At 48.5% G+C, this 19,987-nt stretch overlaps 1 protein-coding gene across 2 annotated transcripts in view; it reads left to right on the forward strand.

The window, feature by feature from the left end:
- LOC137435329 (ras GTPase-activating protein 3) overlaps positions 1–19,987 on the forward strand; it is a 267,088-nt gene that overhangs the window by 132,154 nt on the left and 114,947 nt on the right. For both annotated transcript variants that reach the window (XM_068129019.2, XM_068129020.2), the window contains exon 6: positions 15,049–15,129. In XM_068129019.2, coding sequence (XP_067985120.1) covers positions 15,049–15,129 — 81 coding nt within the window. The remainder of the gene's footprint in view (positions 1–15,048; positions 15,130–19,987) is intronic.

Below are 19,987 nucleotides of genomic sequence, written 5' to 3' on the forward strand. Positions count from 1 at the left end.
ATCTGGGCAGGAGATGCAAGTGATGGGAGAAGAGATCAGAAGAGGTGTGAGTGAGGAGGTCGGAGGAGTGCGCGAGGAGGTGAGGCACTGTAAGGAGCGCATGGAGAAGGAGGTGAGAAAGGGGACTGTAAAATTGCAAGGGGGTATAGAGGAGTTGACGATGGGAGTAGAACAACTGACAGTGGGACAAAAGGAGTTGGGGGACCAGGTAAAGAAGAACACAGCGGTAATAGAGGGTTTAAAATCGACACAGAAGGAGATGAAAAAGGACATAGGGGTAATTAAAAAAGAGTGTCAGACGGTACATGAGGACCTGACGAGGAAAATGAACAAAGTGGTAGAGGTGATGGAGTTTAAAGAGCGGGAGGTGCGGGAGCACATAGAAAAAAATAAAGTGGAGTTAGAGGAAGAACTTAAAGGGGCGCACGAGGAGATGAAGGAGGTGAAGCAGAAATTAGAAGAAGTGGAAGAAGGGGTGAGCGAAATTAAGAAGCGACGGAGAGAGGATAAGAAAGAGATAAAGGAGGAAGTAAAAGAATTGGTCCAAAGTCTGTGTTCGGATCGTGATGATGTGCTCATTAACCGGATGAGGGATTCGCAGGTGATGGAGGAGAAGCGAAGAGAAAGAGGACCCGGTGTAAGTGGTGACCAATATGGTCGTGCGTATGATGCGCCAGGTGATTTAATAAGCTTGGGGGTCGAGATAGACCCGGATGTTCGTGAGAGGCCAAGAGTGAGGTGTATGGCTGGTCCGGAGGGTATGGAACGAGAGGTGCGAGGTGTGGGTGAGCAAGGTTGTGGTGGTATGGAATGGGTAGCGGGTTGCGGAGGTGTGACCCATGCATCGACACCAACAGGGACCGGGGAGGCACGAGAGCCCCTTGGGGGTAATGTACTGTGGGGGCCCGGCCGTTTCGGCCCCGTGCTGACCCCGCAAGGGGCGACGCACGGGGTCCGGCAGGCAGGCAACGACTCGCATACGAGGTGGTCCCACAAGGTCCCACTCGCGCCGTATGACGGCAAGAGTGATCTACGCGCGTACCTGGCGCAGTTTGACTGTGTGTGTAAGGGCAACGGTTGGGGTGAGGACGAAGGTGGAGTACACCTGGTGGCCGCATTGCGCGGCGCGGCGGCGGAGGTGCTGACGGCATTACCAGCGGGTGCTCTCACCCTGCCAGCCCTCCGCGACGCCCTAATTAATCGATTCGGCATTGAACAGCAGAGCGAGCTTGTTAAAGCTCAGCTCGCTCTGCGAAAACGCAAGCCCCAGGAAGCCATCGGGGAACTTGCCCACGACATTCGCCGCGCAGTGGGGATCGCACATGCTAGCATGGCAGCGGATTCCCGGGAAAGCCTGGCGCTGGACCATTTTATCCAGGCCCTCCCGGATATTGAGCTCCGGCAACAGCTCGCCATGTGGCGCCCGCAGACTCTGAGCCAGGCGGCTGACGCTGCGGCCCGTTGGGAAGCAGCGAGGCCCCTGGCCCGGGGGGGCGAGCGTCTCGCAATGGCGGTCCGCCAGGTGGGACCCCCGATGGAGGGCGGACCCCTTAGGGGGCCCGCCCCCGACGTGAGTCCTGACCTGGCGGGCATGGTCCGGAGGCTGGTGGACCAGCGCCTGGCGGGACCTGGACCATGGCAGGCGGCCCCGGAGGTGGCCCGCGGTGGACCACGAGCGGGTAATCCAATTCGGACCTACAGGGGGGGAAATTTGGAATTCCGGAGACAAGCACCTTATCAGGTGAGGTGCTATACTTGCAACCGTCTGGGTCACCTGGCGCGGCACTGTCGAGCCACGCGCCGGGATGATCCCCGGCGGTTGAGGTCCTCAACTCCGCCCAGAGGGGAGCGGGTTAGCCGACCCCAGACACCCCCTCGCCAGACCCCGGGAAACTAGAAGGTGTCGGGCACGTAGGGCGGTGTTCGGCAGAAGAGGATGGAGGAGAGCCCTCATTGACGCGACAGGTCATTTATTGTGGCCAAATTGGAACCGGTAGCCTGACAATCAGATGCAAAATTGCCGGCGTGGGGGTAGACGCCGTAGTGGACACAGGAGCTAGCGCCACGATCATCAGCCCTGTGGTCCTTGATTCGAGCGCAGGTGGCTGGGATAAGATCCAGCGCCTGCAAAATTATAGTTTGCAACTTGCTACCGGGGTAACGGCCCCGATCATAGGGCGTGGTTCTGTGACCCTCAAGTTAGGGTCGGTAAGGAGGGAGATAGAGGTTTGGGTGGCGGAGGTGTGCGACCCATGTTTAATAGGGTTGGATTTGTTGACTGCCAGCGGTTGTAAAATCGACTTGTGCCGGGGGATCCTGCAGGTGGGAGTAGAAGAGCTGCCGTTAGGGGGAGTGAGCACGGCCGAGAGAGCGGAGCTGGAGGCTTCCGAGGCCGTGACCATCCCCCCAAGGGCCGAGGCGATAGTGCCGGCCCGGTGGGCAGCTCGCCCAACATGGCAGGAGTCCTGCGGCCTGGTCGAACCGGTGGCAGCGCAGTCCATACCGGGTTTAATCGTGGGCCGCACCCTTGTAAAAACGGACGGACCGGTCGTGGCCGTCCGAGTAATAAATATGAGTACAGAACCACGCACTATAGTAAGGGGCACGAGGGTAGCTGGCTGCACCCCAGTTGAGGAAGTCGCGACAGTGAGGGGCGAGAACGTCCAGCCGAGCCGACCCCGGGGGGAGCCTTCAATAAGAAGTAGGAATTGGCCCGATCCCATTTGCGAGATGGTAAATCGTAGTAGCGTAGAGTTGGGAGGTACCCAGAGGGAGGCCTTACACAAACTGGTTGGGTCCCATTTGGACCTCTTCTCCCTGTCCACCGAGGATATTGGACGTACGGGCCTGGTGAAACATCAGATCCACACCGGTGAGGCCCGGCCTATTCGTCAGGCCGCCCGACGGCTCCCTTGGAGCAAGAGGGCGGAAGCTGACGAGCAGGTTGAAAAAATGCTCGACGCAGGCGTGATCGAGCCCTCGGGAAGTCCTTGGATGTCACCTGTTGTGCTGGTCAAAAAGAAGGATGGGACCACGCGGTTCTGCGTGGACTATCGCCAGCTAAACAACGTGACACTCAAGGACTCATATCCCCTGCCAAGGATTGATGACACCCTCGATGCCGTTGCGGGCTCAAATTGGTTCTCGACTTTGGACCTCAAGAGTGGGTATTGGCAGGTGGAAATGGATAGGGCAGGGAAGGAGAAAACGGCATTTTCCACAGGTAAGGGACTGTATCAGTTTACTGTGATGCCGTTTGGTTTGTGTAACGCCCCCGCCACCTTTGAAAGATTGATGGAGCATGTACTAGGCGGCATGCCATGGCAATCATGCCTGGTGTACCTGGATGACGTCCTAGTACATGCCCAAACGTTCCCCCAGGCAGTAGCTAATTTGGACCAGGTGTTCGGGTGCCTCAGACAGGCAGGGTTGAAGCTGAACCCGAGTAAGTGCACCTTGTTTGCCAAGGAGGTGGCCTATTTAGGCCACGTCATCGGTTGCGAGGGGGTAAAAACGGACCCAGACAAAATTAAAGCGGTAGAGGAGTGGCCCACACCACGTACCATCAAAGAGGTGCGGGGATTTTTGGGACTCTGCTCCTACTACCGGCGCTTTGTGGCGAAATTTGCGGAGTTGGCCCGTCCCCTCCACCGGCTTACGGAGAAGGGGACGCGATTTAATTGGACACGGGAGTGCCACGAGGCCTTCCAAAAATTGATGGGGTGTCTGACATCCGCACCCCTTCTAGCTTACCCCACTAGCAACGGGGCATTTACCCTGGACACGGATGCGAGCCAGGAAGGATTGGGCGCAGTTTTGTCTCAGACACAGGAGGGCGTGGAGAGAGTGATTGGTTATTATAGTCGAGCCTTAAGTAGGCCCGAGCGAAATTATTGCGTCACTCGCAAAGAGTTATTGGCTATGCTGGCTGCCATGAACCATTTCCACCCGTACTTGTACGGGCGGAAATTTTTGGTTAGAACTGACCATTCCTCCTTGCAATGGCTCCTTCGGTTCAAGGAACCAGAGGGCCAAATTGCAAGGTGGTTGGAAAAGTTGCAGCAGTACGATTTTGATGTGGCCCATAGGGCCGGGAAGGCCCATGGTAATGCGGACGCACCCTCTCGGCGTCCTTGTCTGGGGGGAAACTGCAAATTTTGTGCGAGACACGAGGAGAGGGAACAGTTGGGCGATTCGGACCCGACCCTCGTTGTCCGGGCAACCCGGGTGAGAGGGCCAATTTTGCCACTAACCGCAGATGAGGAATTCGGAACTTTGGCATGGAGCACGGCCCAGCAGGAGGATCCTGTCCTGGGGCCAGTGTTCAATTGGGTCAAATTGGGGCAAAGACCTAATGGGGAAGAGGTCACCCCCCTCGGGGCACAGACCAAGGCGTATTGGGCTCAGTGGAAAACCCTGGAATTGAAGGATAACATCTTGTATCGCAAGTGGGTGGAGGTTCCCTCTGATAAAACTTCCTGGCTGGTGGTAGTCCCAAATATATTTAAGACCGATATATTGCAACAGGTGCATGGTACCCGCCCCGGCGGCCATTTGGGCAGGACAAAGACGACATCGCAGGTACGCCGGAGGTTTTATTGGGTGAATATGGGGCGCGACATACAGGACTGGTGTCGGAGATGCGACGCCTGTACTGCCAAAAAGGGACCAGCACGGAGGATGAGGGCCCCCCTTCAATTACACCAGGTGGGGGCCCCCCTAGAGCGGGTGGCCATGGATATCCTAGGCCCACTACCCCGCACCCGCCTAGGTAATAAGTACATCCTCATTGTGATGGACTACTTCACCAAGTGGCCGGAGGCCTACGCCCTCCCCAACCAAGAAGCAGGGGTGGTAGCGCAGGCCTTCGTGGAAGGATTTGTGTGCCGGCATGGGATTCCACAGGAGTTGCACACCGACCAGGGACGAAATTTTGAGAGCAAATTGCTAAAAGATGTGTGCAGTCTCCTGTCAATTCGGAAAACCAGAACAACGCCTTTAAGACCTCAATCTGACGGGATGGTGGAAAGATTCAACCGAACTTTAATCCAACAACTGGCACTGTTCACCGCCACCCGTCAGGATGACTGGGACGAACATCTCCCTTATTTGCTCATGGCCTACCGAACCAGCCAGCACGGGGCCACCGCATGCAGTCCAGCGTTGCTTATGTATGGGCGGGAGTTACGGGCTCCCGCCGACTTGCTATGCGGTCCCGTGCCAGACACAGTGGTTAACCCGCCGAGGGAGGGGTACGCACGTCACCTAGAGGAAGGCATGGAGCTAGTCCATGCCTTCGCCCGCCGCCAACTCCATCTGGCGGGGGAAAAGATGAAGCGCAGGTACGACGACCGGAGCCAGGGGAGTCAATACGCTCCGGGGATGAAGATTTGGTTCTTTAATCCCCTGAGGCGGAAGGGAAGGTGCCCAAAACTCACCTCCCCCTGGCAAGGCCCAGGAGTCGTCCTGTCGCAAATCTGTGACGTGGTCATTAAGATCAAAATGGGGCCACGAGCCCTCCCTCGGATCGTCCACGCCAACCGGATAAGGCCTTACACCGGCGAGCAGGCGCCCCCGTGGATTGCCTCGGCTTTAGATGCCGAGGCGGGACCCAGTACCTCTGAATAAGGGGGGCTTATTAGTGCCAGAGGACTGGGGGATTGATGAGCGATGGGCCCGGTGGGTAAGGGTGGCATCCCTGCCACCCTTCCCATTGTGGGGCAAATGCGCAATAGCTTATGGGGTGTATGGCAGTGAAAACTAGCCCGGGTGGGCTAGGATATTGATAGGGATCTAGCGAAGATGACAGTAGGTAACGTTAAGATTAGTTAGTGACTGATACCTGTAGTGGGGACGCAGGTAGATTAGTGTGGATGATAATGACGTGGGAGCGCAATAGTTTAAAGGGACGACTGGGAAGCGCAAGTTTCAGAGGGGAGTAGTTAGATGAGATGATGCTGTGTGAGGATGGAACAGGTGTGATTGCACAGGTGTGCAACTGAACAGGTGTATGGAGCAGTGTATGAGTAGTGAGTGTTGTGGATCAGCGCGAATGCGCTTGGGGAGAGAAGGGTGCAGGTGGCACCAGGTGTGAGAGCACAGGTGTGCAAGTACAGGTGTGTGGAATATATGGAGCAGAGAATGAGTGGTGTGGAGAGAGTTGGAGTAAGTGGTACGGAGTGGTGTGCATGGTGCGAAGGTGTGGATGGGGGAAGAGTGGACCCCTTTCACGAGTACCCGGGGCGGGTAGTGTAAGTGTTAGGTAGAGGGTATAGGTAAATTGTGGTTGGATATTGGCATTTGTGGTGCGGTTGCAGAATGGTATTGCGGATGGGTGCATTAGTGTTGTGGAAATGGCTGGGCGTGTAGCCTGTTAGTGTGTGTAGTTGGTTGGGCACTCCACCACTGTGAGGATGTCGGCCAGGTGAGGCCGCAGGTGGGCTCTGGGAGCCGTTAGTGTCAGTGGGGCCCGAGGATCCGGAGGACGGACCCGGGTAGCCCAGTGCCAGAGAGGGCACCGAGTGGGGAGAGCGCCAGAGGGCCTTCCCCAGGTAGTTAGGTTAGGGTAAGGAGCAGGTAAGCTCGGAGGCAACTGCAGTGGTGGAGGTGTGCAGGTGGGTAGACCTGCGGGGAGAGCTACACGTCGCGGCCCAGAAATTGTGCGAGGGCACCGGGAGATGAATCGGGGGAGTGAGACCCCAAATTGAAAAGCACCACAGTTTGGTCAATGGGAATTGGTTTTTAGAACCCATAGTGTAAGAGGGCCAATGGTTTGGCAGGAGAAAGACCCCGGGTAATGTAAAGTTGTTAAAGTCATTTAGGAAATAGTTAGGATTGATGAACCTGTCGCACCATACGCAGCCACTTACCTGAGGTGATGATGATGACTCCACACCTGTGTTTTCTTTGTTCTGTGTTGCAGGAAGTGAGAATTGCTGTTGGATTTGTGAGGCGCATCACGACGTGGATGAGACATTGGGGTGATTCCATCTCTCCCTCCCTAGGAGGGACTGATGATGAATTGGTGATGGCAAATTATGATGTTGAGTTGGAGATGGCAAATTTTGATGAGAGTTGAAAATGGCAAATTTGATTGGTTAGGAGGGAGAGAAGACGAATTTGGTTTATGGGAGGAACGGGGAAGACAGTAGGGACGTTTGTTGATTTGTAAAGTAGATGTTTATGGGTAGTGTTGTGTTTTGTGGATACAGTAAGGGGTAAGGGAGGGGCAATGTAGGTTACCTGGTGGGGGGGGGGGGGGCGTACGGTAGGAACGTACCTGTCTCACCTGGTTCCCATGTGCCCCCAGTGTGCATCATCTTGTATTGCGTGCACTTTTGCGCCCTTACCACCTTACTCACTTGTCTTCTTCTTTTGTCTCCCACCTCCGAGGATCTGGCTTTGGGGCAGAGAGAGAGGAGAGAGAGGTGCTGGCTCCGCAGTTGTGGGCCTGCACTTTCGCTGCTTGCTGCCGGGATCGATACACCATATGGACCGCAATTTTTGTGGCCGCCCACCATGGACCGCAGTTCTCTTGCGGGCAAGCACCACCCGTGGATGGACCTATGGGTCAACGTGGCACCTATGCCATACAGGTGAACCACTTTTAGTTGGCCCCCTGACGGCCACAATACAGAAATGGACGCGGTTGGCGCCTTTCTTTATTTTTGAAAGAAGCCAGAAGGCCAAGTGCACCACATGAAGGCAAGACCAGCGGCAGAACATCGGCCGGCTGCGACACCACCGGTGATTGTTGAACACTTTATTGGTGCACCGGATGGTGCTGACTGTACATGATGGTGTGGTGCTTTTGGTGCTTGGAAGGGGTGCTCTGCACATTATTAAAGGCCGTAAGGCCACAGAGCACTCATGGGTTGGTGTATCGATGCTGGCATGCGTGCTCTCTCTCTATGCATAACATCTGCATGTGTTCCTCCAAAAACAGGTCCTGGATCGTAGTGTAAATATCAGTGTAGTCTTGTGTAAATAATGCTCCCTACCGGCTGTATGTTTAGTTTGAGGATTCTTTCCGCGATTCGGTTATCCTGTGGGTGTGTTTCTGTGAGGAGAAGGGTGCAACGTCGCAGGGGGACATATTTACTCATTTGTGAACATCTGTAAAACTGTCGCACTCAGGGTAGAGTAATAGTAGAGGGAACTACATCTGAGTGCCACACTAAAGTAGGTAAAAATTTATCGGGTTGGGACGCCCCGAGGTAGAGAAGGGTGCAATGTTGCGGATATGGGATTTGGCCTCCATCCATATCCGCTTGTAAATATTCCCCTATTTCCCCAATACTCCCCAACTATCCCCAATCCCCCATTCCCTAGTCCCATTGTCTGTAAACAACACTCTGTAGCCCCGACCTTCCCCTTTTTCCCCCATTAAATGTCGTGCCCAGGTTCACCGCATCTCACGTAGACAACTATAGGACATCTTGCTAGTTATTCTTAGTCTATGTCAGTTAAGGACTCGTTTCCATTAATTCTGACTCTTCGTTGCACCAGAATGTGATTGTATGGCACCTGTAGTAAGTTTAGGACCTCCCAATACCTCCCCACAATCTCGTCTCCGCATCCTCCCATCATCTCATGGAACTACAACAACAACTACAACAACAGCGGGGGGCGGCGCGGCGACGGCGCGGGGAGTGTGCGTCCTCACTCCGGCTTGGTTAGCCGCCATTGCCCATGTGCTCCGACGGGGTTACCACACAGGGGCTGACTGTCAGCTCCTCGTCCAGGGCGGAGCCCGGTAACCCCCCCGCACCCAATAAGAAGCGGCGGACCGATTCCATCTGGGCGGAGCTAACGAGCCGAGGGCGTGTCACTCCCCACTGGATATACGCAGCCACTTACCGGAGGTGACGTGAGATGCGCCCCCAGCTTGGAGAAAGAACGTCACCTCCTAGCGCTGAGAGATACCTCCCGCATCTCTGGACCGGACCGGGTCGATTCTGCCCCTGAGCCAAGGTGCACCTTGAGCCATCGACTACCTGCCCCTCCTTGCCATCAATCCCTGTGTGAGTCAGTCTTGTCCCGTTTATCTGTGGTCTGTCGGGGCTAAGATAAGACCGTGTTTAAGTGCCCACCTTCCTATGCTGTACCTCTTGTCCGTGTAATCTAAACGTTCTGCAAACCCATATTATAACCTCCTCCGGAGGTCTTGAGAACTGTACCCCTGGTGTCGTGTCATTTAACCCAGCCATTGTGTCCTTTCCTTAATTGATTTAGCATAGCGCGATTCGGCCAACGTTCGAGTATAATCGGGTAAACTGTGCGAACACGGCGGCCATTCCGCTCGGCCCAGCATAACATCTCAATAAGTCGTGTCCGTAACAATATATATATCTGCAGTGTCTGTCCTGTCTTGTGTTGTCCTGTCTTGTCTTGTGTTGTCACTGAACTACGCCCTCAAACTTTTGTGAAATCGTACCAAACTTCTGGTATGCACATATCTCCCGTCGGTATGTCCTACGGGTATTTTGTTTTGAAAAATTTTCCAATTTTTTTTTTCAACTTCAATTGTTTATAAAATTTGATATCACGTATATTATAAATACATTTGTGAAAAATAATTGTTTGAATTATGAATGGTTTAAACCATGACAAAACAGCAACTTATCATTATCTTATCATGAAATGGTACAGTCATTTATCTATATATCTACACATCTGGGCAGTATGTGTGTTGTCGCTTAACGACTCCCTCAAACTTTTGTTTCCATGGTTGTGAAGTGTTTTTAATAACGTGGTGGTGGTTTTGAATCACGTGGTGGTGAGGTGTTTTGAATTACGTGGTGGTGAGGTGTTTTGAATTAGTTGGTGCTGAGGTGTTTTGAATTACGTAGTGGTGAGGTGTTTTGAATTACTTTGTGGTGAGGTGTTTTTAAATGAAGTGGTGGTGAGGTGTTTTTAATTTCGTGGCTGTGAGGTGTTTTTATTGCGTGTTTTATGGCTGTGAGGTGTTTTCAATTACTTGGTGGTGAGATGTTTTAAATTACTTGGTGGTGAGGTGTTTTGAATTACTTGGTGGTGAGGTGTTTTGAATTACGTGGTGGTGAGGTGTAATCGTCCCAAACTTCCAGTCTGCACCTACCCCTCCCCTGTGCTGAGGGGTTCTTTCTTGAAAAAAACAAACATTCAACCTGAATCTTCAACCTAAATTGCCTATAAAAATGTAATATTCCAAACACAACAAATACATTTGTGCAAAATAATTGTTTGTATTATGATTGGTGTAAATCATGACAACACAGCAACTCAGGTACAGTCATTATTCTCAGCTAAAATAAGCCCGTTACTCAGTAACGACGCTTGGTGAGGCGAGCGCAGCGAGCCGAGCCAAGCTAGTATATATATATATATATATATATATATATATTGTTACGGTTTTCACGCGACCCTCCTTCCCTTGCCAAGGGGAGATTAAGCCCCTTGTTCTTTTTGGGTCGTTGCAACCGTGAGATTTGAGTCGCCACTCCCAGGCAGACGCAGGACAGGGTTTCGGGACAATTCTCGCACGTACCTCAGTACCTACGCCGCCGTGGAAGCGGGGATAAAGTCTCGCACGAACCACGCGTAATTTGAGTACGTCCGAGCGGATGACGTACCACGTGGTCCGTGCAGTTACCTTGCTATTGGAACCCGATTAGAGCGATATAATTCGTACCACGCTTCGTCAATAGATGGAAATGACAGGGACGATCAAATAGAAGGAAGAACACAGGTTTATTTACAGCTATACAAGGCGAAGAGACACACAGCAGGCACAGTCTTAGCTTTTCACCCAGACAATGGGCCCGTTCACACTCACAGGGGGAATGAAGGAAGGATGTTTCATGCGTGGAATGCGCCAGCTTTGTTGTTCTGGAACAGCTCGCCCGGCGTGGCCCTCTGCGGTCACAGCACGTCCCTCGATGAAGGCAGGCAGGCAGGCGGGAGTGATCCTCGCGGCGCGTATCGGGAACAAAGGCAGGCAGGCGAATATGCGCGTCTCTCGCCCGGCTCGGCGGTTCCTCACAGCGTGATTAATCAACGGCGCGCTTTCACTCTCGCAACTCAACAGAGGATCTGCCTCAAGCTCAACCGTGCATTCAACTTGTAACTCGATTCAACACCGCGCACACTCAGAACTGTTCAACAGAGGACCCCGGCTCATAACTTGTTCTGCGCTTCGAACCGATAACTCAAACTCATCACTCAGCGCATGTCCTTCTCGCATGGGCTTGCCTCATAACTGAGGTGGGGGCTTCGCGCAAAGGGTTATATTGCCACGCCCTTTGCCCGCATCAAATGTTCCAAACCATGCCTTTTGACGCAGTGCTAAGCCACTCCCTTCGAGCCCTGATTGGCGGCTCGTGCTTACCGGCCACTCCCACTTCTCCTGTCCCGCCTTCCTTCGGCCTGCCTCGAATTGTCAGGCTGGCCTCGTGGTAGTTTGCACCAAAAACCAAAGCATTGAGGCGGCATAAAGCATTGGAAGGAGACCTAACTCTCATTATTCTACTCAACGCAAAACTACACATAGGAAAGGTCTACGCTTACACTTACTAAGAAATAACAGATCTTAAACGAGGCTACATGTTGTAGTGTGACTAACTATGAGGGGAAAATTAACCTTTATTTGTAAAAACACATAACCGCAACAATATGTAGTAATACATACACACATGTTGAAATTGTATATACTAGGGCATGCCCGTACTATATATATATCTAAAATTATATCCCCCCCCTCTATTTACATGAAATGGTTTGGTCCAAAGCGAACGGCTTGCGAGTACGGTGACAATCCCCCCGCTCTATTTACATGAAATGGTTTGGTCCAAAGCGAACGGCTTGCGAGTACGGTGTTTTTTATCGGACCCGTGGAATTATAGATAGTAGTTTTAATTAGTTTTAAAACATAGTTTAACGGCAACATAGTTTTCCAACGTGAAATAAATGAATACGCTCTCAAATGTGCCGTCCGAGGCAGAGTCTGTTCGCCACGTTCGGCACACGTGATAGCTCGCTGCTCTCTGATTGGTTGAATCGTTTTTTGGACATAGCTCGGTAACTACTTCTCCGATTAATATGAAACCTTGAAAAGGCACATCCTCGGGTCCCCAGCAATATACCTGGCAAGTTTCAAGTATATCGGACCGGTAGTTGTCGAGAAACAGCGGTCACAGACAAACATACATACATACATACATACATACATACAAACATACAAACATACAAACATACACACAGAGATTACTGGAATTATAGATAGATGGAAGTGGAAAACATACGTCGGCAGTCAGATTAAGGTCAACATTTAACTTTTGTGTCGTTGAAGGGGTGTTGTATTTGACTGGTTTTTATTATTTTTTTCAGGGGGGAGGGTGGGGGAGGTTGGTCGACAGCTCTTTGAAACATTTATATAACTCATTGATTGCATTTGACAGTTTGTAGTGTTCAAAGAAAAGGTTTACCTTTAGGACAGGATGTGCTCTTGGAGATGCTTGTGAGATGGGGCCGAAACACTTTGTAACCTTGTCCAGCTTTTCAGGATAAGAAGCGCACTGCTAAATGCGCATGTTTTGAGCTTCCGCCGAGCTGGTGGGAGAAAGGGCCGATGGTGCCGTGGGCAGGAGCATTGATCGGTCCAATGGTGCATGACACTTTGAAAAGAGCTGTGATGCATCCATCCATCGCCCCTTTCTAATTGTTTTCCAGACCAACCAGCTGTTTTTTTAATGAATGTGTTAACATCACCCATGCATTAAAAACTTGTATTCTTATTATTACCTCCCTTAAAAACTTGTGGTTGGAGGTTATGGTTTCACACTTGTCCGTCTCTTTGTTTGTCTGTTTGGCTGTTTGGCTGTTTGGCTGTTAGTTTGTGAACAGGATATCTCAAAAAGTTGTGGATTGATTTGGATAAAACTTGGTGGAGAGGTGGTTGGGTTTTTGACAAGGCCAAATTGATCCGATTTTGTTGAAGATCCGAATTCGGAAACGAGAATCTAAATTTTCAAGTGATTCTTCACCATTGAGTGATAGGGCCAAAAACGATAGATAGCATGTTTCAAAAAGTTGTGAATGACTTATGACAAAACTAGGTGGATGAGTTGGGTAAGTGACAAGAACAAGCTGATTAGATTTTGGTTAAGGTCTGCATTCAGATCCGACCTATCGGTGGCATACAAAGCGTAAACTGTTCAGCCTGGCGGAGGTATGCGCTCTACCGAGTTTCGTTCTAGTTACCTACGCCACCAAAGGTAGATGGAGGTTATGTTTTCACCCCTGTCTGTTTGTCTGTCTGTTTGTGCATAGTACTACGTCTGCACCGTTGCACATAGAATCGCCATACTTTACACACATATTTGTCTTGCCCTGGAATAGACTGTGCCCAATTTTTAACTCTCTCGGCCCAAGGCCTCCATTATGACATCATAATTCCATAATTCGACAAGTACAAAACTTCATCCAATCAAGATGCAATTTCTTGAGCGTCATGTCGGCATAAACTGGTGGAGAAAAAAAATAAATATGACGTCATCGGTCACGTGGTTCGACCGCCATCTTGGAAAAACTGAAAAACTTTGCACCTCTATATCTGCGAAAGTGCTGGAGAAAAAATTGAGACATGGCTCATTGTAAAGAACTCTCCATGGGGAATAAAATATTTTAATTGATGATGTCATAGGTGCCTCCATTATGACGTCATAATTCGACAAGTACAAAACTTCATCCGATGAAGATGAAATTTCTTGAGCATAATCTAGCAATAAATTAGTTTAGAAAACAAATAATGATAACGCCATCGGCCAGGTGGTTCAGCCGCCATATTTGTCCAAAATAGCCGATTTAAAAAAAAGTACATTCCGGCAAGTCCTTGGTCTCTGACTGATTTTTTTTTTGTTTGTTTGTTTGTTTGTGAACAAATATCTCAAAGTTTTGGACGGATTCGGACGAAATTTGGCAGAGATGTAGCGTATGTGACAAGGACGAAATTGTTCGATTTTGGTGAAGATCCGGATTCGGATCCGGCTACTAGAATTTTAAAAGTGATTCTTCACTATTGGGAGATAGGGCCAAAAACGATACATAGCAGGATATCTCAAAAAGTTGTGAACGGATTTGGACGAAACTTGGTGGACCTACCGGGTGCTGTTCTAGTTACAAGGACGTCTGACAGTCTGACAGTCTGACATCTGACTTGTCAAGGGTGTCTGACAAGGACGATTCGATTCGATTTTGGTGAAGATCTGAATATGTATTTGGATATGAGAATTATTTAATTTTTTAAGTGATTCTTCACCATTGGGAGATAGGGCCAAAAACTATACATACCAGGATATCTCAAAAGGTTATGGATGGATTTGGACGAAACCTGTTGGACAGGTTGTGTCTGTGACGAGGAAGAATCGATTCAATTTTGGTGAAGATCCGGATTCGGATCCAGCAAGTAGAATTTTTAAAGTGAGTCTTTGCCATTGAGTGATATGACCAATCAGGTGGAGGTATGCTCTCTACTGAGTGCCGTTCTAGTTATTCTTGTGAAAGTTCTTCTTCCACCTTTTATTGCAGGCTGTGCTGTTTTACTTTCATCGATCTTACATAGACCAGACAATCCTTTTTGTTTAATGAAATAGTGCAGAACAGTGCATTTTTGTTTAATGGATATTTTTATGGTTTTAGTTGGTACAATTTTTTTTTTAATGCAATACTTAGTTTTTTGTTTGTTTGTTGTCAAAAATTATTCCTAGTCTTTGTTGCAAGCCTGATTTTAATGTTTTTAATGCAAACTTCTAGCCTGTTGTTGGCCTAAGGGTCAAAGTGGCTGCCTTAAGATCTCTGGGTCTTGAGTTTCAGTCCCTGCCATGTCGTTAAATAACACCAGGTGGGTTGATGCAGCCTGTCGTCCTTCTGAGGTCGGCAAAGTCGGTACACGCATTCTGGAAATGGGGCACTGCATCAGCTGCATAGCCACACCCCCAGCAATGATGCAATCAGCAGCCACAGGCTGCATACAAAATGATGATGACTTGCATACTCACCTATCTGTTACAGGGTTTTGGAGTGCCAAGGTCTGCCGATTGTGAACGATCGCTGTGATCCTTATGCTGTTGTCACGCTCACTGGTCCGACAAGGTCAGGATTAGTAACGTTTTCTTTGCATTTCAGTGGAGGTTTTGTAATGCAATACTTAATTTTGAGATATTGCAGCCTTTTGGAGCTATTTTGTTTTTTTATGCATGTGCTGGTGCCTGGGTTTGTATTTGTAGTCGGTGTATTGATGCGTTCTTTGTGTCACATTCCAATGTCAGCCTTTCTTTACACCGGCATAACGCATGCTGGATGGTTTCTGATTTCCAAAAACTGAGATTACACTAGCTACTTGCAGTTACTCTTCCCTCCTCATGGATCAAATGTTGGCAATTGGATTAAGCCTGATGATGCTGTGGATTTTTTTGGGGGGAATTTGACCCAGAAGTAATGACTTCTGATCATATCTAAGCCATTATTTGATAATATTCAAAATTTAATTTGAAGCCTAATATGACCTGCAGAATGCTGTTTGTGTGTCATTTAAGTTGCCGATTTGGATGACAGGACAGCTCAGAGATAGCACGTTATCCCTTTGACCCGTTTAGTCTGTGTTTGATTCCCAGCCTAACGATAAGTTGTCGTCTCGATGCTTTGCAGGCGTCGTTTTATCAATAAATGCCCCTTCCTTTGGAGACGCGTTAATCCGTGTCTCCCATCTGCTCGCATTCACTCGTGGACATTAAAGGTCTCGCTTCATATTTCGAAAAGAGTAGGCCATTGTGTGCCAGACCCCTGGGATAAATTCAAAAATCCCATCCTAATAAGCAGGGATGCAGCTGCACCTCTGTGATTTAACTGGTGAGTCAAATTATTAATTTAATCATGGTCCGATATGCATTCGCAAGTTAGGAGTTGCAAACCCTGTCGTAAATATCCACAGGTAATGTAATTCAAAATGTGGGTTATTTTCTCTCTGGTGAGATTTTTGTTTGGTGATCTACATATTATGTACATAAAAATGAATTTTGGCCCCTGCTTCCTTCCCCCATCGTTTTTTGTCTCTACACTTCATATTTTGCTTTTCTCAATTTACCCCCTTTCATCACCATCCATTCTATACTTTGGATATTGCAGGGCCTCAAAACTCTCTGATGGTGCTATTACCAAATAAATGGTTCCAGTCACCCAATATAGACATGTGGGACACTTAAGGTTGTTTGCACATAACTGCAGAAATTAAACTAGAATGGCACTCGGTAGAGAGCGTACCTCTGTCAGGCTGAACAGTTTGTTTTGTATCCCACTGATAGGCCATATCTGTATCCGGACCTGATCCAAAATCTAATTGGCTTGTTCTTGTCGCCAAACCAACTCATCCACCTAGTTTTGTCATAATCGGTCCGCAACATTATGAAATATCTTGCTTTATATTGTTTTTGGCCCTGAAATATATTCACCATCTCTCAGTGGTGAAGAATGTGAATCACTTTTATTAAAAGCTTCATCAACATCCAATCAAAACCATTTCCACAACCTTTTGAGATATCTTTTGTCATTTTCTTTGTATCCTTTGTCAACTTTTTGTCATTTTCTTTATTTCTGCGTTATTTCGAACAAAATCACTGGGTACTGAAACTTCAATTAGCAATGCTTTATTTTCCTTTTTTGTAAATGAGTGCTATATCCGGTCGCATTGCTTTGTTTACTCCACCATCGAATGTGGACGGCAGTTATGTCTTCTGTTTTCACCACTGTCTGTTTGTTTGTCTGTTTGTGTGCAGGATATCCCAAAAAAGTTGTAGACGGATTTGGATGAAATTCGCTGGTCAGGTTGCGTATTTGACAAGGATGAATTGATTAGATTTTGGTGAAGATCCAGATCTGGATACGACATTTTTACGTGATTCTTCACCATTGCGAGATAGGGCTTAAACCGATTATATAGCACGATATCTCAAAAAGATGTGGACAGATTCGGACAAAACTTGGTGGACTGGTTGGGTGTGTGATGAGGATGAATCAATTCAATTTTGGTAAACATCCGAATCCAAATATGGCCTATCAGTGGGATAGAAAACGGAAACTGTTCAGCCTGGCGGAGGTATGCGCTCTATGCGGGGGTGCCGTTCTAGTCTACAAATATGTCTGTGGGTCCCCTCCTTTGCCCCCCACCACCTCCAGTCAGTTTGGAAACTTGTCTTTAGCTCCTCCATGAGCTTGGACTTCTGTATATATATATAAAGTGTTGATATGCAAAAAAGGTTGTCCTTGGAAAGATTCTTATTAAAAAATGAAGGCACCATCATCTTCAAATTGATTAATAGCTGGCCAGCAGGCACAACACAGGTCCAAAGTTTCAATCATGGATCCTGGGCTGTACGGGCACTGTGCACTGTCTGGTATTGTGTATCTTCCCAAGGTGGTGAGGAGGCGGGGAAATTGGCAGGCGGGGGGTAATTATATGACTGCAGGGGGTGGAGAGTAATTATTCGACTGCAATGTGCAGGTCTCACCACCTGCTCCGACAAAAGGTTGTTCTTCTCTGATGAAGGTTTAAATGCCAAAAACCTCAGATTCTCCTGGCTTCCCACACTGGTTAATACCCTTCGATCGATCAACGTTCTGTTCATTCAAACCATTATGCTGAAGAGTTTGGTTTACAGTCCTAAGGAAATACATTCTTTTAAAATTAAGCATTCCTTTGAACCACCACCCAAAAGTGGTGACAGTTGTGAGCATGAAGCACAATAATCGTTGAGTATTTATGACATACACATTTTCTGTTTCATAATTTTCTAAGGGCCAAAGGAAACGAATGTTAAATCGAATATATACATTCATGATAAAACGGTGTTTGTAGTTGAATGTTGTCGTTGAAATTTGGTTCAGCTGCGGTTAGTCATGATTTCACGAATCATGCAAGTCCATGAAATCGTGCAGCCAGCTGTGTCATTAAGAAATTGCAGTGCTATTTTGGGCAACATTCTTTTCCACATTTGTAGATTAAAAAAAAAAAATCATTGAAGAATAATTAATCAGTTATTTTGGAGATGACACCTGTGCACAGGAACTGGTAAGAACAATTGGTTTGCCACACTTTGGATCTGGCTCAGTTTGATTGGCAAAGCATGGTCACCTTACTGTACTTGCAAAACTGTACTTCTTTGAGAAAGCATGGTGTAGCATTAGGGAAAGTACAAAGCCTTCCTCTTTTGACTCTTGCGCAGACCTGCCCTCAGTGTTGGACATCTGATTGTCTAATTATACAAGGGTGAGATCACCAAATTACATGCATCCATTTGTTACTATCCTTTCTGACTTTGTCCTTATGCTTGCCAATGTTAGGAATGTCCAGATCTACCCTGAGGAAAAGACTCATTTGAACTAGACTACTGGAGAGTCCTATTTCTGATCTTCATAAATGATCTCTCTCTCTGATTCTCTGGGAAATCCTCTTTATCAATTTGCTGATGACTCCACCCTCTGCTGTGACATCCCTCATCCTTCAGACAGGCAAGCTGCAGCCTCTTCCCTCTTCAGACATTGACAAAATCACAAGCTGGCCAAACGCTTGTAAATATGTTTTTCAATACTGCCAAATCTCACACTCTCACTATCTCCCTCCGAAAGCACCGTCTGGCAAACCCTCCTGTCTACTTTGTTCATAATCCTCTTGAGGAGGCTTTAGTCATTCAAAATCAAAGGTCTCACTCTCATTCTTCATCTTGGGCAATCCGCATTTCAAAGTTGGCCTCCAAAGTCAACTGCCGACCGCCGAAATCCTCCATCCTACAAAGTTTTTCCTTGGCACATATAGATTTGCGCCTCCCTTTGATTTATTATCTCTCATGGGCGACGATGAGGTCGGTCATTTCTGATCTCTCCTCTCCTTTCCAACTGGAGAGTGGCCTGACTGCTGTGTATTTGTCCCTGATTTATTCCTGGTCTACATGAATGACCTCTCTGATACTCTGGAAAGCATTGTCTTCCATTTTCTACAGATTACTCCACATTGTGTCGTGCAGTACCCCATTGCACTGACAGCTAGACAGAACTACGTCACTCTTTGCTGATCTGGAAATGATTTGATGTGGTCTGACAAATGGAACATTTCCATCAATCCTGGCAAGTCTCATCCTTTCACTTTGGAAGGATCGGCAAATAACTCACCTATCTATTTTCATGGCTGTGCACCAGAGGTAGTTTATTGAACTTCCAAGCTTTCATCAGCCATAACCTCTCCTTGGCTGACCATGTAACAAAGCTGACCTCAGTCTGCCACAGACTGGCCAATGGCCATCCTCTTTGGCTTCAAGCCATCATACTAAAATACTGTTACATTTGTCGGGGTAGAGGAAGAAATATCCTAGTACAGATAGGATTGTGTCGTACTAGCATGGACCGTGGACGTGTAGGAGGCATCTCGATGTATTAAGTAGGGAAACCGGAGCTTAAGGTTGTTTATGTGTCTTAAAATCACAGGTTGTGATTGCCTCCTGTGGCTTTTCCCCACCTTTTTTTTTTTAAACATTTACAAGGCCGGCCATGCAAAACCGCCCATTAACCAACCGTAACCGACACCATGCCGACAGAAGCCGAACATTCTCAATCGACAGCTAAACTCCGCCTCCAAAGGATTGTAACCGGTAGGCCATGCCCCGAGCTTTGTCATTGGTCGAGAGGACATGGGGTGTTTCGAGGGAGCTCTGCCGTTGGTCGGCGTGACGTCAGGGTGACGTCAGAACGAGAAGGTTCAGGAAGGAAGAAGAAAACTCCCTCTTTCGGTCTCCTGGCACGAACAAGAAGGCTGCGCCATTTTTACTTTGTGCATGCTGGTGCGATTTTGCTCGTGGACTTGAGCAGAACGCTAGTTTTGGTTGTTTGGCTGGGTCGTGGAGTTAGTGCGCTTTGGAGGAGGAGAGAGGAAGAAGAGTCTCTCTCTCTCTCTCTCTCTGTCTCT

The sequence above is a fragment of the Myxine glutinosa genome, chromosome 9, assembly GCF_964187855.1.
Source record: "Myxine glutinosa chromosome 9, kmMyxGlut1.1, whole genome shotgun sequence".
Lineage (NCBI taxonomy): Eukaryota > Metazoa > Chordata > Myxini > Myxiniformes > Myxinidae > Myxine > Myxine glutinosa.